Source organism: Oncorhynchus keta, chromosome 23 (assembly GCF_023373465.1).
Source record: "Oncorhynchus keta strain PuntledgeMale-10-30-2019 chromosome 23, Oket_V2, whole genome shotgun sequence".
Taxonomy (NCBI): domain Eukaryota; kingdom Metazoa; phylum Chordata; class Actinopteri; order Salmoniformes; family Salmonidae; genus Oncorhynchus; species Oncorhynchus keta.
In genome coordinates this window covers 42,107,182-42,125,039 of record NC_068443.1, presented here as the reverse complement: position 1 = coordinate 42,125,039, position 17,858 = coordinate 42,107,182, and the positions used below count along the sequence as shown (strand labels likewise).

The following is a 17,858-nucleotide window of genomic DNA, read 5'->3' as shown; positions in this document are numbered from 1 at the left end:
GAGGGATCCAATTCATTTGCATTGCAACTGTAATCTACTGTCAGTTCGGAATTGAACAATCTTGGTATTAAAGCAAGTCACCTTTCTAGACATCGATAACTGGGACATTTCTGGGTGACATTGTTCACATGTTATTTGGTTTGGTACCTTATATCTCTTCTGGATAGGGCGTATCCAACAATAATATGCAGTTTTTCAAGGTCGGATATTGGCCGATCCAAGGTGCGCCCCTCTCCAATCAGAATGTCTTTCTCCTCCGTCATAGTCTCTGACTGGAGGTGGTGAGACGAAGAGACAATTAATCCTATGTTGTTGTATCATGGATATTCCGCTGAATTTGAGTTCTTAGGACAAAATCGTATTTATGTAGCATACCTCCTCTATAATGGTCGAAGCTTTTCTATTCCCCGTTCCTTGTTTCTTTCTATTTTTCCTTAGTATTTTCTGATGGAATAATGGATATTACATCTATTATATTTAGACATCTGACAAACTGTTACAGTGTGTCAAACTCAGTAACAACAGTAACCTATTGGAAGCATGTAAAATGACAATCGGGGATGAATAAAGTCGTACCGAACGGAATTTGAATTGAATTTGAGGTTGAGTCCTAATGTACCGTACCTGATCCAGGCCCACCAGGTTGCTGAGCCTCCTGTTCTGCCTCTGGCCCAGGTTATTCTGGTTGGGAGTGAGGGCGGCGGGCTCCTGGTTGATCGGTTTTGGCTCAGCTATGTCCCCCATGAACCTCAGGATGATCCACCACACTGTCAGACAGGCCTGGAGAGAAGAGGAGCAGAGGAGAAAGTGGGGAAAGCAGAGGAAAGGGAATAAGGAGAGGAGAGGAGCAGAGGAGAAAGTGGGGAAGGGAAGGAAAAAAAGAAAGGGAGAAAAAAAGGGGTGAGGAACAAAAATAAAATGCAAAAAATTAGGAAGGAAAGCAGAGGAAAGGGAATAAGGAGAGGAGTAAGTAGGGTACACAAAGAGAAAAGAGGAGAGGAAAATATGAACTATGTCATTGAGGAAGAAAACTGTCATACTTGCTTTGGATTCCTCTGAGATTAGCACACCGAAGCCTGATATTGAGTACTCACCAGTGCGTCTCCCTCGTCCTCGTGGTGGAGCAGGGGCTGTCGCAGCCTCTGCTTGATGTGACTGTGGGTAGCAGAGCCCTGGAAGTACAGAGCACTGAACTTGGTGAAGGAGAACTCCTCATTCTCATAATCGTAGTCCACCACTGGTGGCTCCTCTGGTACTGCGATTGGTACGGGTTCTGGAGCTGGTACAGTCCGAGCTAGTGCTGGTACTGGTACTTGTATTACTACTGGAGCTGGGCTTTCCTCTCGAGCTGGACTCTCCTCTCGGCTCTCCTCAATCACCTCTGGGACGGTCAGCGTTCTCTCCAAGTCCTGAGGACGGGTAGGGAGAGAGTGCAGTTGGATACTCAGTTCATTTTTTTTTTGCTTTTCTTTAAGTGGTAGGGAATAGTAAAATAGTATAATGCTTCTTCAATGAGAAGAAACGATTCGGTCATTCTATTAGCAGTGTTAATCATTGAGCAAGAAGCCTTTGTTGATATACTGTGGAGATCCACCATTGGTTGTGAGCCTAACCTCAAAGCCCTCGGGAGCTGCTCCCTCCCGTCCTCCTACTGCCACTGTGTTGGGCAAGAAGCCAAACATAGTTTCCACCATTTCCTGCTCACTGACTGGCTCCGGCTTGGCAGCAGCCTCTTGTGATTGGCTGAGGACGTCCTCTAGCCTCTGCTGGAGCTCCGCGGCTGACCGCTCCCTCGCCATCCGCTCCTGGGCAGATAGGAAGACCTAACACACACAAACACACATAAATATTGAACTCACACAATTGCACACACAGGTGCACAAACCCACTTTTCTCAAATGACAGCACTCACATCTGTCTTCATCTTGTTGGTGGTCTTCCTTGCCAGCATGCCTCTGGTGTGGGCCTGGAGGACTGTCACAGCTTCTCTCTTGCTCTTATGACTCTTCCTGGCTAGGTACCCGCGCACCTGGGACTGCATTGTGACGGCCGCCGCCAGCTCCTTCAGGTAACGCCCTCGGGCCAGACGGCCACGGATCGTAGACTGCAGACGCTCAAAGCCAAGCTGGAGCTGATTGAACGAGACAGAGAGGAGCAGAAATGATTCCAGAAGCAGCAGGTACATGTGATCTAGTCTATAAAAAAAAAAAGAAGTAAATATGAGCAAATCTCCATCAGCACAATACTGTGCACTCCTAAGCTACGGCAATGAATCAATATCATCTCCGTTTTTGTCTTCAGACGTGTATCTGAGTTGACTCCTTACCGTGCTCACGTTGACGTGATATTAGTAGACCTTGACTGCCAGTGACTTACTTTTCTGTATTCCTTTCTCTCTCTATAACCTCTCCACCGCTTCTGTATAACCACGGCAGCTCTCCTTTTCTTCACAAAGCTCTTCCTACAAGAGGAATACATTTAAACCAAACTGGAATATTTACCGACTGTTAACGCCTACCGTGTTTACAATAGGAACAACTGAAGTAACTCTGGGGTAAAAGCTTTAGATTGGGGTGTTAGAGCAGAACAGATAACGCCGTCCCACGACATCCCAAACCTGTGTCAGGTTTATGACACGTCGCCCGTCATTCTCTATCCTGGGTTCTGCCCCAAGCGGTGTGTCTCAGTGTTCATCCCTTACCTGTCTCTTTGGCCAAGCATGACCCTCTGGATGATGAGGGCTTTCCTATTGAGCTCTCGCTCTCGCTCCCGCTCTAGCAGGGAGTCATGGGCATCCTGAGTGGGATGAAAGTGAGAAACCGGTTATAGAGGGTGAATATGACCTTTTTTGGGTGAGGGTTTTCCGACATCATTCCAGCATCTTTGAATTGCTTCTTGTGACTGACATTTGTGGATTCCATCACTGCTGTTACAACATGCCAATGTTTGTGGTTGTCTAGTGTGGTAGATATAACTGTACCTTTAGAAAAATCTTAGTCGTGCCGATCTTCCAGCCATCCTGCCCTGTGATCACGGCCTTGCAGATGGCATTGCAGCAGGCTACGGCTGACTCCTGAGTTAGGACAAGGAGGAGGATATTGGGAACCGTAACCACCCCACGGAAAGCAATTGTAACCCGTGGAGCTTTTTGTGCTAACAAATATCATCATCATTGTTGTCATCTTCATCATTATCATCATCATCATATTCAAAATAATGCAGGTGTATGTCTCACAGTTTTGGGGTCACAGGCGGTTGTATTCAGAAGCACTCTGTACCGCTGCAGAAACTGCTTGAACGTGTGACGGATCGGAAATCCCAGTTTCCGGATTCTGATGGTATCAATCATTCCGGAATACCGCAGCTGACGTATGCACAGGTTTCTGTCAAAAACCTGAAGACAGAGACATTCCTAAGCTTGACTAGTGGAGTGGAGTGCACTGTAGTATGGACAAATTGGACTTTTGTGGAATTGTCCCATTTTCATTCTGTATAACGGCCTATATTGTTTCTGTTTTGTGTGAGTTTGACCTCTACCGATTGTGACATTGCACCGTTAAAACAATGAATCATGTCTTCCTGTATCTGGCCAAGTCCTACAAAACAATGAATCATGTCTTCCTGTATCTGGCCCAGTGCTACAAAACAATGAATCATGTCTTCCTGTATCTAGCCAAGTGCTATAAAACAATGAATCATTTCTTCCTGTATCTAGCCAAGTGCTATAAAACAATGAATCATTTCTTCCTGTATCTGGCCCAGTGATACAAAACAATGAATCATTTCTTCCTGTATCTGTCCCAGTGCTACAAAACAATGAATCATGTCTTCCTGTATCTGGCCCAGTGCTACAAAACAATCAATCATGTCTTCCTGTATCCGGCCCAGTGCTACAAAATGGCTGCCTTATTCACCATGGACTTCTTATCGTCGTTGGGTTTGAAGCAGCGGATGAAATGGGGTTGGCATTTGGACAGGGCATTCATGAGGGAGTCCAGGGACTGGCGGAACTGACCGCTCAGCGTGGACACCTGCCTCCTGCCGTCCGTCTGGGCCACCTTGCGGGGAGAAAAATCACAATATCAACTGCATGGATTTTTGGACCGTTGTCAGTGACTATCTCTGCAGGAAAGCTATGTGAAGAAACTGGTGGATATAGCTAAATGGGAGTTGGCGTGAGAGTCAGAATCGTAATAGTAACAACAGCTACGAACCCGTAGAGAGCTCTTCGGTGTCATAACGATCCTGTTGTTGCTTGCAAGGTTCTTCACCACATTTGCAGAGAGCTCCTTCTCAAAGAGCTGTTGCAGCAGCGTGTTGGTGGACGCTTCAATCAACTTGAGGACGCCTGAGTTAAGAGCATCTCTGTTCTTCTCCAGGAATCCTGGAGGAAAAGCAGACAGGATCAAATGGTGCCCCCCCCTCCTAAAAAAAACGTGACAATATCCAATTGATCACACTCCTATGTTTGAGCGAATCAACTAAATGTGATCCCTTTTCTTCTGTTTACCGTTTGAGTCGTAGTGAACAACCCCAGCAAAATGGCGGATCCCAAACTCCATGTCGTGGGTGTTCTTGGATGGAATGTACTTGTTGCACTTCGCATGAGCCCTGTTCATCTTGTTCAGCATGGTGACATCTGTGCCCTGGAAGAAACATTCAAGGTTGTCACAAACCTCGCCAATTCAAAACTGCCACCGGAACATGGTTGACTAGAGGAACGTGAGATCGTTCACCTTGGGAAAGTGGCTCTCCTCGTCGATCAGGGCCAACACGTTGAGGGGCTTCACAGCGAGGAGATCAAGGGTGTCCGTGTTGTCGCTAAAGGTGATGTTCTTCCAAACAATGTCCTCCTTAGTGTACTCCTCCTGCTCCAGCTTGAACACATGACGCACGAAAAACTGCTGCAGCTGCTCATTGGCAAAGTTGATGCATAGCTGTTCAAAGCTGCGAAAAAGCATGGGGGAAAGGTTTGTGTTATTGACTGGTTGGTTATATGCCATCAGGGAGAGAGGATGAATGAAGGACATACAAGGAGTATATTGCCCCACACAAACGACAAGGCGAATTAGCATTTGACATTGGCTGGCATACCTGTTTGAGTCGAAGTTCTCAAAACCAAAGATGTCCAGCAATCCGATGGAGTTACGGACATATTTGGGACCGTTGGTGGGAGTCTTATGGATGGCACTGTTGATTCTCCCAACGATCCAGATGAAGAGTTTGCCATATATCGCCTGACGAAATCATGACACAAACGACACACATTCTGTCCACTTGAGTAGAATATGGGCCAAATCCTAACTTGAAATGTGCATGTTTAACTCAACAATCAAATACATCATGTATTGATGTCAATGGAAGACTTGAGTTAAGTCCATTCGCCCACACAGACCTCAAGTTAGGATTCGGGTCCTATGTGCCTTTGTGAATATTTATGTTTATGCCTCCTCTCTTGTTTCAGCCTATTGTCTATCTTGCCTTGGTAACTTCAAAAAGGAGCGGCCTCATTACCTTGACGAAGGCGTCCCTGGAGTCGGCTGCCTGTTCAGAGTTGAGGGGTTTGGACACTCGCTCTCTGTTGGTCATGAAGGAGCGGTAGGTCAGGCTCACAGCCAGAGCCGCAGGCTGCACCTGTAGGAAACAGACAAAGACTATGTATATAGTAGGCCGTCATTGTAAATAAGAATTTGTTCTTAACTGACTTCCCTAGTTAAATAAAGCTACTGTAAATAAACTACTGTATATTTAAGCAATAAGGCACGAGGGGGTATGGTACATGGTCAATATACCACGGCTAAGGGCTGTTCTTATGCATGACGCAACGTGGAGTGTTAGGACACAGCCCTTAGCCGTGGTATATTGGCCATATGTCACAAACCCCCGAAGTGCCTTATTGCTATTATAAACTGGTTACCAATGTAATTAGAGCAGTAAAAATACAAGTTTTGTCATACCCATGGTATATGGTCTGATATACCACGGCTTTCAGCCAATCAGCATTCAGGGCTCGAACTTCCCAGTTTATAAGTTATTACAGAACATACCAGCAAAGAATGAAAATGCCAATAAACATACATACCTCCAGCAATTTGGCAGCAAAGGTGAAGTGATCCGACAAACTGACATCAGAGCTCTCCATGTTATTCAAGATGGTGGCTGCAAGGCAAATAACAAAAGAAAACTTGGTCAATCACAGCTTTCATGTAGAAAACAAATCTACAACATAAACATTTCAGTTGTTCAACTGACGAGGTATCCAGCCCCCTTTCCTTTCAACATGCAAGTATTTCAGGGTCTCAATACATTTGGCCATTGGGGTTGGGGGGGTGACAAGGCGCAGGTCATGTCCCCTAAGAACTCCGGTCATAGATCATACACTCAGACAGTAACCGAGTCGTACACCCAGAGAGGACCCCACCTTCAAAGCTGACATTGCCCAGGTGGAGGAGTGCAGCAAGCAGCTTGAGGATCTCCCAGCAGTGGGTCTCAGTGAAAGCCAGGATCTTCAGGGCCGTGCGGATACGGGTGTAGTCCTTAGCATCGTCACGTCCATCGCAGACAATGCAGTCACCCTATAGAACACAGGGTCAGAGGTTATACTGTCGGTTGTAGCTATTGCCCCATCTCTCCACTTAATTACAGCTACTATCGACAAGGGCTGTGGCGGTAATTACCGTCAATTAACATAAACACATTTAGCGTCTCCTGGCTTCCACACATTTTAGTCTAATAAGTCTAATAAATCCATGTAGGTAACACCTTCACAATAAATCAATTATTCATTTTAGACAGGTCTAAAGAAACATGATATGAAGAAAATTTAGTCTATTTCAGAAGAACAGAATAGCATCCTCTGAGTTGTCCATGTGTTAGGCCTTGATCTGGCTATGCCATATGGCTGTGGGCTACACTAGTTCATTTAGAGAACAGAATTTGCTTAGAATTCCGTGGCATTATTTTATATTATTTGATAGTATGAAGAATACAATTGAACAAAGCTGAATAAAATAGAAAGGATATTTTCTCCAAACCATTTGAGGGAGTGCATACATGCACTCTGTGTTGAGTGGTTAACAAAGAAATGGGTCCTCCTATATGCTTACTTTAGAGTTATTAATGTAACTTTAGTTGTTCTACAAACTTAGGGCTATATGTTTTGATTAATAATACATTGTAAGGCTGCATGATGCGACTCTAATGACGATTAGAAACAAGTTGCTTGAAAAGGCATGAGCTCTGCTTTGGGTTTTTTTGCGCAGGCTGTACACACTTTGTCAGTCTCTCATTCAAAACTTGAGAAGCACTTGGCCTAACAAACAGCAAAAACACTAGCCTATGTCTACTATCCCCCATAGTACAATATTGACCTATTCTATTCTGTGCAATAAATAAATATTCCAAACATAGTCTGAGAAAGTTGTGGGATGCGATAAATCCCAAATGAATACAACCGCTAGCATAACAAAAAAAACTTATGCAATGAGGCAGACGCAACAGATGTGAACGTTTAGCTTAAAATGTTCATGAACTATTAGGCTTTCTCTTCACATGATAAGTGCAGTAATGTGCACACGGCCGTAGGTTATAAGTGCGAATGTTCCATCAGCTGGAAAACACCATTATCAAATGTGACCACAAATGCAATTATGCATGTAATGCTTATATTATAAAGTTGCATTTTTATGGTGAAAATGATCTTCCCCAAACGTGAAACGCACACGCTGCTTATGAATGAGAGTTAGGCTCTACACCCCTTGTAAAAGCAGATGAATGTGCTTCATTTTGTTAAGTTATTTGACCACTTTAGTTGTGATACAAACCTTATCAAAACGTATAGGTCTACCGGCTAGGCTACATGATTCGAAAATGTTTTTTTTTTTTTTTTTTTTTAAGTAATTGTTTCTTGCCTTAAGCTGGGCATCATTCACAAGTGATAATATATCATTCTCAAGTGATAGGCTAATATTGTCCCCCATCAGACTAATCTTGCTCTAATCTTGTCTTTACATGTACTAAATAATATATGTGTGAAATTTGTTTTGATTTAGAATAGACCGTTATCATGCACCTGTCTCGAAACAGGGCCAGGGGAAAAATACATGTCATCTATGCACTTAAATAGCGAATGGAGGACGCTTTTCCCGTGGTTCATTTTCATGCCAGCCAGGTAGGCTATACTCCTGTTGTAAAGAGAAGCAATGTGCTTAATATTAGGAAAGTTGAGAAATAAATATAGTAGGCCTAGCCTATAGAGAACTGATGGGATCCTCCTCTTTTTAATAGAGGCCATCACTCTGTTTTCTCACGCAGTTGCATAGCCTATAGAAATGTTGCGCAACGTTAGCTCATGGGCTCTCATGAAGTGTTTGATTCGATTTTTTGATTACATTTGAATTGATGCCAGAGTGATTCGAGGGACAATAAGAGTGCCGAGTACGAGGCAGTTGGCAAGTTTGGTAGGCTACTAATGACCAGCAGCAGCATCAGAGCTTGGAGAAGCCTAATTACTGTGACTAAATGGTCATGTGGAATTTGACTGCCTTCATGACTGTGACTGCAAGTGTGGTGGTAATACGGTCAGCACAACAGCCCTACTATCGACCCGTCTCTCTCTTCAATGGTGATCCGAAAGCCAATCATATTTGTCAGGGGCTACAGCATTCTGCAAAGTTATAGCTACTATCACCCAATCTCTCTGCAACTGGTGATCCGAAAGCAAATCATAAATCATACAGGAGTTTGTTTGTCCAGCTCTGGGGCAGTTTCCTAGGAGCATTGTAAAGAGGACGTCAGTAAAGAGGACGTCAGTAAAACTTAGTTGTACTCAGTAAAAATGTCGTTAATGAGGAAGACATAAGTGGTAAAAACCTGTCAGGGATGATGTTTTAGTAGTGCGTTGCTATTACCCTCTTGAGGTAGCTGAATTCGGCGGCATTTCCCAGACACAGTGTTTTCTTCTGCTCTGCCGTCATCCCCGCTAACACGCAGTAGAATATGTGGTAGTTCCGCTCCTCCATGGCCTAGAGTTAATTAGTTCAAAGGAACAGTAGTGTTACAACTAACTGTAACAGTTTTGTGAAGGCAATTCACTTTGAGGCAATTAGCTGTGAGATGTCGACATTTCATTCAAATATAAGGACGACGGCAAAATATCCTGTTTCACCAATTGTTCTGATTTTACAGCCTGCGCTTCCACACCTGATGGCAGACACGAGACTTCTCCAGTAAGTACTGTTCCATGCGAGCCCCTTCGATGGCGCCATCTTTGTTGAAGAAGATTTCCACGTATTTCCCAAAGCGGCTGGAGTTGTCGTTGCGAATTGTTTTGGCATTCCCAAATGCTGGGGGAACACAGAAATGGGAAGTGGGTCATGGGTAGCAACAGTTGTGATAATGTGAGAGAGAGAGAGATATTTGAATAGTAAAGAAATCCTACCTTCCAGTATAGGGTTAGCCTCCAGTATCTGCTGCTCTATCCAGGAGTGCTGTCCACTTACTGCAGCAAGGAACTGAAGGACCAGCTTGGTGCTCTCTGTCTTCCCTGCACCTGACTCTCCACTAACAGGAAGAAAGAGATAGTGGGTCATATTCTTGGATTTCAGTTTAATTCCAGATGTAAATGTCAATATAAAAAGTATAACTGAACCACTCCAAAGAGCATCTTCCACAACATTGGAATGTGACACTTCTGCCTTGGTTTCCTTTTGTCCAACCGAATGACTTGGGTGTCAAAAGCGGGAACGTTGCCCATCTGGGATGGATTGTACTTTTGGCCTCACCTAATGATGCAGCACTGGTCTCGGTTGTGGCGGCGCATGTTGAAGTAGCAGGTATCTGCGATGGCAAAGACGTGCGGGGGCAGCTCACCCAGCCTACGCCCGTGGTACAGCCTCACTTGGTCGGCTGTGTAGAGAGGAAGCTCTTGGTAGGGGTTGACTGCCACCAGCACAGAGCCTGTGTAGGTCTGGACACAAGCACAATAACAGCGATTTAGGCTTGTGCCGACCACATTTGTTTTGGAGCACCCTGTAACAGCGGCTAATGTTATAACACTAGTTAATGTAATAACTTTTCTATTTGTAATTTAAAAAAATTAAATGATGTAGTAAAACCTTTTAATGTAATTAACTTGCTGGGTAACGTACTAAAATGTTGATTGGTTAACGTAATAACTTTACCAGCTAAATGTAACGTTATTACATTAACTGGTGAGTAACTACTTTTTTGATGAGTAGTGTAATAACTTCAACCAGTCATGTAATAGTTTTTATGTAGTACTTCCCTCAATTTGATGCGCATGCCACCACCTACAGGCAATTACAACACAAACAAACTCATGCACATCATACATGAATGCTCATACATAGAGACACTCACAAGCACACATTGAAATGTACACCCTTACATAAAAACCACATGATTTCACACAAAATTTCACGTGAAACCATGTGAAAAATACTGTTTTTGGAACACTTCACATGTGATCACGTTTTCACAGTATGCTACAATCCGCAAAAATACTACATGAATTACTATAGTATATACTACAGTTTTATTTTACTACAGTATTATACTATAGGTACCTGTTAATACTACAGTATACTACAATATTCAACGTAGTGTTTTTGCTGTCAGTGAATACAATAATATTCATACCGTAATGCACTATAGTATTTTTTTCATGTGGGTGTAGTACATCATAATCCATTAGGGGACTCACATAGATGATGCCCTGCCTGTGTCGGACCAGCAGGTTCCTGAGGAGCCCGGCCTCGTTGAGGTCCCCCAGGCGGATCATGTCGTCCACCCCCTCCACTGAGGTGGGGTGCATCACTCTGATGGAGCCCTCCTCCTTCTGGGTGAGCTTGTGTTCCTGGAATGACATAGGACAATTCCGGAAGTTATATGGCGGTGTGATGTGAACCTTTGCACAAATCTTCCATTGACATCAATGTAGGATTTGTTTCGAAATCTTTGGTTACATATAAACGTAACTTTTTTTGAGGTCTGAAAACTTGAGGATTTGGTTCTATACCACTCATTTAAGTCTGGGGGTTTGGCATTATATTGTTGCATTTGCCCAGCGTCGTCCGGGGTAGGCCGTCATTGTAAATAAGAATTGTGTTCTTAACTGACTTTTTTTTTTTTTTTTACCTTTATTTAACCAGGCAAGTCAGTTAAGAACACATTCTTATTTTCAATGACGGCCTGGGAACAGTGGGTTAACTGCCTGTTCAGGGGCAGAACAACAGATTTGTACCTTGTCAGCTCGGGGTTTGAACTCGCAACCTTCCGGTTACTAGTCCAACGCTCTAACCACTAGGCTACTTGCCTAGTTAAATAAAAGCTACATGCATTTACATTTGGGACCAACAGTATATTCAAATACAGGAGACACACAATTCAATACAACACATGTAATAAAGAAATGCCATGGTCACCTTTCCTTCATCATCCACCAGTAGCTGGTGTCCAGTATCGGTCAATTTGACCCGGGCTCCGATGGGCACCCCGATACCAGGGTCCACCCATACCCACTCGCCCTGAAAGCAAGGAGCACAGTGGGTCACGGTCAGGGTCATACATCGAAAGAATGCCGCTTTTACTCTTCATTTAATTCAATTTACGAAAGTAGTGCGCTTGTAATTCCACCAAAACTGGTGAAAGTAAAGATAAATAAAAGAGCCTTTCGTGAACTAACGCGAGAACTTGACTTCGTTCACCTCTTACTAGCTCTGACTGCTGATACTTTACTGAGGGGAAATGTACTTACTATGACTGAGATAGGTGGTTGTCCCATCTAGCCACTGTATCTTAAGATGAATGAACTAACTGTAAGCCGCACTGGGTAAGAGTGTCTGCTAAAATGACTCAAATGTAAAACGAGGATGAGAGCCAATAAATCATTTCTGGAGCATCAAGATTTCAAGTGTGCTAAAGATCACTGTTTGTGCTGTCTCGCCAACTCCTATTGGCCATAGGAGTTGGTTATATGAACAGCGCAAACAGATATGGGAAAAGACTAAAGATTTCCCATTTCAAGCCATTTCCAGAAATGAATGGCATTAACTCCAAACCCTAGATGATCACATCCAGACACAATTGGAGATTCTCCATATAATGACTAGGCAATGGCATTTCCCCTATTGATCACATCCAGACACATTGCTCCATAGAATGAATGGCAATGGATCATTGACTCCAAACCCTAGATGATCACATCCAGACACAATTGGAGATTCTCCATAGAATGACTAGGCAATGGCATTGACTCCAAACCCTAGATGATCACATCCAGACACAATTGGAGATTCTCCATAGAATGACTAGGCAATGGCATTGACTCCAAACCCTAGATGATCACATCCAGACACAATTGGAGATTCTCCATAGAATGACTAGGCAATGGCATTGACTCCAAACCCTAGATGATCACATCCAGACACAATTGGAGATGCTCCATAGAATGACTAGGCAATGGAATTGACTCCAAACCCTAGATGATCACATCCAGACACAATTGGAGATTCTCCATAGAATGACTAGGCAATGGAATTGTTGATTCCATTACATTTCAAAAACCTTTTATAATCAAAGGATGGCATTCGGGTTACATTGATCAAATAGTCAACAAAGATTATGTGGAGGATCTTACCTTTCTCAACATCACCATAATTACAACCCTCCTTTTCCCTAAATTCAAGAAACAAGAAAGACAAAAAGTCATGCATTTTCTAAAACATATCTGTGGACGACATAAGTCTGGACATAGTGTGATCTCAGTGTGTCTTCTCAATGTTGTATGAAAGACTTCGCTGTCACTCCATTGGTGATTATATGGTGACAATGACTACAATCATCCATACAAACAACATACTATACATGGCAAACAATACAGAACTTAAGTCAATAATTCTGCTACCTTTCTCTATAAATAAGCATGACTGAAATGACTGCACATCGTTACTCTACACCATTCAGCCTAACGATTCTATAAGGGTGACTGAAACGACTGAACATCGTTACCACCACACACACACAAAAAAAAAACACATCAGCCTTCTTACTTATAGCAACTCAAGTGATGGTCCTCATTGAAATCCCAGTCCTTTAGTAAGTCCTGTGCAGTTGTTGTGGAGCTCAAATGATTGTTAGCTGACGTTCACTCCAACCCACCTGGATACCACAAGGAACAAGGAAGTGGGTGGCACCCTTGACACATATCTTTTATGGCACTTTGACTTTGATCTGTCATGCTGTAGACTCACAGCTCAAGAAGACCGGAGCAAAGTCACCTCCTACCCACTCATTCTCCTAATAATGCGTTTGGCTCAATTCGCCCTTCAATTCTGGGCCTGCTTCCAACCATTAACAGTGGAAACACCATAATAATATATTTAAAAAGCTACAACTTCCAACTACAGAACATGTTAGATAGAGTTTGTGAGTTTGGGCCACTTATGGGAGTGCCCTTTGGACCTATGGGTTGAAGTCAGATGACACTGGTCTCAGTATTACAACACGAATGACGCAGTAAATCACTGAGATAGTTAGCCATCTCATACAGTACTAGGAGGGAGACCGGTCCCCACACCTGCCTGTGTCACTCTGATAACGATTAGTTGAGGAATTCCCTCTAATAAGACTTGTGCGTCACGACACACACACGGACAGTCATTGGCTGTACAACAATAAGACATTTATTTCCTACAATAAGCGCTGTGTCCCGTTCAAAGAGCACATCTCACCGAGCAACGGCAAACTACTCCAGACTGACATCTAAACTCTGTGGTGCCCTCAATCTGTGGTACCCTTTGTCCATGATTGTAAAATAGTCATTGTTTCTTCACTGAACACAAATGATATGAAACAAGTGGGGTCCAGATTGAGAGCAGATTTCCTTGTGGAATTAGAAAACAAAACAGGTGATATACACCTGATGAGGCGCCACACGAGTCATATTACATACAAATGAGTCAAGTTTATGTAACCAGTTCTGATAAGGACATCATAAAGGTATGTCAATTTCCTGGATTGCTTATTGGAAGGAAATTAAATTAGGAAACGAAATGAACAACTCCCTGTGCCTCTAGTCACTGCCCTGACCTTAATCAGCTTTGTATGTCACGTTCTGACCTTTATTCCTTTGTTTTGTCTTTATTTAGTATGGTAGGGCGTGAGTTGGGGTGGGCAGTCTATGTTCGTTTTTATATATTTTCTATGTCTGTGTTTGGCCTGGTATGGTTCTCAATCAGAGGCAGCTGTCTATCGTTGTCCCTAATTGAGAACCATATTTAGGTAGCCTGTTTTCCTTCGTGTTCTGTGGGTGGTTATTTTCAGCCTTTGTGTGTCTGCACCAGACAGAACTGTTTCGGTTGTCACTTTGTTGTTTTGTATTTGTGAAGTGTTCAGTTTCGTATTAAAAAGATGAACACTAACCACGCTGCGATTTGGTCCTCTCCTTCTTCCACCTCTGAAGAAGGGTCAGGGTAAGCTGATGTGTTTACTGTAAGTAAACTATGATATCAGCTGTTTTTCTTTTTACCGCTGAAATCCTGATACACAAATTGATGCAGTGTTTTCACCTATGTAAGTATACAGTTATAATATAATAATAATAATATATATATATAAATTATTATATTATATTTATACAGTTGCGGTCTAATATGGCACAATCGCATGTTTCTTAAATACTTCCCATTTTTTTTGTCAAATAAGTTGAAATTGGCCTCCCAGGTGGCGCAGTGGTCTAGGGCACTGCATCGCAGCGCTAGCTGTGCCACCAGAGACTCTGGGTTCGCGCCCAGGCTCTGTCGCAGCCGGCCGCGACTGGGAGGTCCGTGAGGCGATGCACAATTGGCCTAGCGTAGTCCGGGTTAGGGAGGGTTTGGTCAGTAGGGATATCCTTGTCTCATCGCGCACCAGCAGTGCATGCTAACCAAGGTCGCCAGGTGCACAGTGTTTTCTCTGACACATTGGTGCGGCTGGCTTCCGGGTTGGATGCGTGCTGTGTTAAGAAGCAGTGCGGCTTGGTTGGGTTGTGTTTCGTAGGACGCATGGCTTTCGACCTTCGTCTCTCCCGAGCCCGTACGGGAGTTGTAGCGATGAGACAAGATAGTAACTAATAATAATTGGATACTGCGAAATTTGGGAGAAAAGGGGGGGTAAAATAAAAAAGATATAATAAAATAAATAAGAGTTGAAATTGAAGAAATTTGTCAGCGATGAGTCCAGATTTGAATCCCATCAAAAACGATGGAGAGGTCTGAAAAGATATGGAGCAGTTTGCCACTAAAGAGTGGGCCAGATTGCCGGTAAAGAAAGATGGAGAAAGCTCTTTGGCTACAATAAATGTTTGTAGGCAGTTATCTTAGCCAAAAGCTGTGCAACCAAGCACTAGCTCCTCGGTGCCAATCATTTTGTCAATGCCATTTGTTTTCACTTTCTAAATTAAAAAAGCTGAGTGTTGTGGCTGGAGAAATGTAACCACTCTCAAATTCATCAACAGAGTTATGGATGCAAGAACTGATAATCAATGATATCAAAATTGTAGTTTTAACCATGTTTGGAGATACAGTGTACGATGGTCGAACTGAGCATTTGTAAGTTATATTCTTCAAGAATCAATGGGTACATATTATTCATGTATCAGTCCAAAAATGGATGACTGCTGATTGCCCCTTTAAGTCACCCCCCGCGCCCCACAACAACAAAAAATGTGCTCGGCAATGTTCCAAATCCAATAACAAGGTATGAAGACCACCCCCCCTAAATTCTCATATTTCAACTTATTTGAGAAGAAATTGTGAAAACTGCAAGACGCCAATATATTAAGCCGCAACGTTAAGATCGAGTCCACTTTCATTATGGCTATTGGTTCATCCAGTGCACTGCTGCCATTGACCTTCACCTTGATATACAGTCAGTGGCTACAATCCAAATCATCTTATCAGGCTCATATTGTGCTTATCTCCAGGGAGGATTCTCCAGTTTATATAGTCATCTTTGCATGGAGTTTCTAGGAGCGGTACACAGTGGATATGGTCAGTAAATGAGTGCGTGTGAGCAATGGGGCGGAAGGAAAGATACAGATAGGCCTGGGTGTATACATGGGAGTTGCTACATTCAATCTTTCATTTATTAACTTAAAATTGATAGTCTCCTCCATGATGTCATGGAACCCTGTCAGGTTCATGATTTATGAGGGTGAAACATTGACAATGTTCCATAGAAAAAAAATATCCCTCACACAATCATGTCAGAGTCAAATATAAAGCTCTCGGAGTCATGTAAGTTCTGTACAACATATTTCTATCTCCTAAAAAGCCCCGTTGTCTACAAAATGCCTGATAAAACAGATTCGGCAATCTGCCATCTTGATAAATTGTTTACACAATTCAGTATCGTTTTACTGAGCTGTGTATACATAGGGTAATACATCCTTTCTAGAGATTTCTACGGTTATGTCATATTAACCCTTGTGTAGTCTTAACATTCTGTATACTCCCCTTGTCCTAAGGGTCTAAAATGACCCGCCTTCACTAAACTCCTAAAATAAAGCAGCTTAATTGAATTTTAAACCCCAAATCTATTTTGCATGAAGAAACAACCTGTCATTCATCACAAACTTTGTGAACATCTGGGTTTTCCATCTTCACAATTCAGAAAGACTGCATTTAATCAGTGGACACATCTTTTTATTACAACACACCGTTCATAATTGTTTTTTTACTAAAGTAGGGGTTAATTATTATTATTATTGCTAAAGGTACTGCATAGGTGTAAACATACACTTTTTTAGCAAGATATAGCACTTGTATAGCCTAAGAAAGTAGCAGAAATGCGCAGAAAATAGTTTTGAATGCATTTTATTGAAGGGAAACAATAATAGTATTGAACCTTTTTGGCAACATAGTGATATATTCTTATATACTGTACAATTCAACTACAAAATACTAGTCTTCTCCCATTGTTTTAACCATTGCCCCCACCCACAAGGTGTATAAACAACACCAATAAATAACAAAATGAGATACAAAAAAAAAATGTGAATAACATAAATCAATCAACTCTAATTAGCACATGTAGGACAGTATGCATGTGTGTGTGCATGGACGTTGCAGATGTATTTCTCACACAGCACATAGAATTTGCTTTACAGTCCTTCTTTGGGGAGCAGAATTGGCATCTCCTCCTCTTGCCTGCCCCAGCTGCAGCCTCAGGTGGATCAGGACAAGATTCAGCCCCCTGAACAGCTTTCACAAGCGCTGCAGAGGCTGCTGTACGGGGGAGGCGCTCCCTTCTTTGAATGTTTGGGGTTACAAGTGCCTTTCCCAGCTGCTCCAGGAACACACTCCTCTTGTTCTACTTATCAGACATCCAGGTAGGGTTGATCTTGTTTCATATCACAAAGGTATTGTATGAGGACACATCAATGATGTTATGGAAGATGACCAGGGGCCAGTGGGCAGTCATCCTCCTGCAGCTGTAAGTTCCAATCCCCTCGTTCAGGTTGTCCACACCTCCTTTGTTGTGGTTGTAGTCCAGGATGATGGCTGAATTCCTGTCCTCACGATCACTGATCTCAGCCGTTTTGTGCAGTGTGCTCAGGACGACCACATTCTTGTTCCTCTTTGTGAGGTAAGAAACTAGAGTGGTGGTGAAGGCAAACTTTGATGAGAAGGCCCCTCTCCCCCTTGCGAGGAGGGCAGGGGGAAACCAGTTGCTCATCCACTGTTACTTCAGGCCCAGGGTTGTAGAGGTATGGCAGACGCTCCACCCACTTCTCCCAGACCTCTCTTATGGCCGCCAGTTTGTCTCTCACACATCTTGCTGGTCTTAACTCACGGTGA

At 43.1% G+C, this 17,858-nt stretch overlaps 1 protein-coding gene across 1 annotated transcript in view; it reads right to left on the bottom strand.

The window, feature by feature from the left end:
* Window positions 1-13,175, bottom strand: part of LOC118402367 (unconventional myosin-VIIb-like) — a 29,322-nt gene extending 16,147 nt beyond the window's left edge. The window contains exons 1-26 of the mRNA XM_035800523.1: window positions 13,071-13,175; window positions 12,659-12,696; window positions 11,445-11,546; window positions 10,724-10,876; window positions 9,783-9,967; window positions 9,440-9,561; window positions 9,202-9,344; window positions 8,910-9,023; window positions 6,422-6,575; window positions 6,083-6,159; window positions 5,515-5,634; window positions 5,095-5,237; window positions 4,737-4,947; window positions 4,511-4,646; window positions 4,215-4,384; window positions 3,915-4,058; window positions 3,236-3,394; window positions 2,981-3,073; window positions 2,702-2,796; window positions 2,377-2,461; window positions 1,913-2,131; window positions 1,614-1,823; window positions 1,095-1,409; window positions 625-780; window positions 376-444; window positions 148-272 (exon numbers count right to left, since the gene is read on the bottom strand). Of these exons, the coding sequence (XP_035656416.1) occupies window positions 148-272; window positions 376-444; window positions 625-780; window positions 1,095-1,409; window positions 1,614-1,823; window positions 1,913-2,131; window positions 2,377-2,461; window positions 2,702-2,796; window positions 2,981-3,073; window positions 3,236-3,394; window positions 3,915-4,058; window positions 4,215-4,384; window positions 4,511-4,646; window positions 4,737-4,947; window positions 5,095-5,237; window positions 5,515-5,634; window positions 6,083-6,159; window positions 6,422-6,575; window positions 8,910-9,023; window positions 9,202-9,344; window positions 9,440-9,561; window positions 9,783-9,967; window positions 10,724-10,876; window positions 11,445-11,546; window positions 12,659-12,676 (3,518 nt within the window). The 5' untranslated portion in view covers window positions 12,677-12,696; window positions 13,071-13,175. The remainder of the gene's footprint in view (window positions 1-147; window positions 273-375; window positions 445-624; window positions 781-1,094; window positions 1,410-1,613; window positions 1,824-1,912; window positions 2,132-2,376; window positions 2,462-2,701; window positions 2,797-2,980; window positions 3,074-3,235; window positions 3,395-3,914; window positions 4,059-4,214; window positions 4,385-4,510; window positions 4,647-4,736; window positions 4,948-5,094; window positions 5,238-5,514; window positions 5,635-6,082; window positions 6,160-6,421; window positions 6,576-8,909; window positions 9,024-9,201; window positions 9,345-9,439; window positions 9,562-9,782; window positions 9,968-10,723; window positions 10,877-11,444; window positions 11,547-12,658; window positions 12,697-13,070) is intronic.
* Between the last annotated feature and the right edge of the window lie 4,683 nt (window positions 13,176-17,858).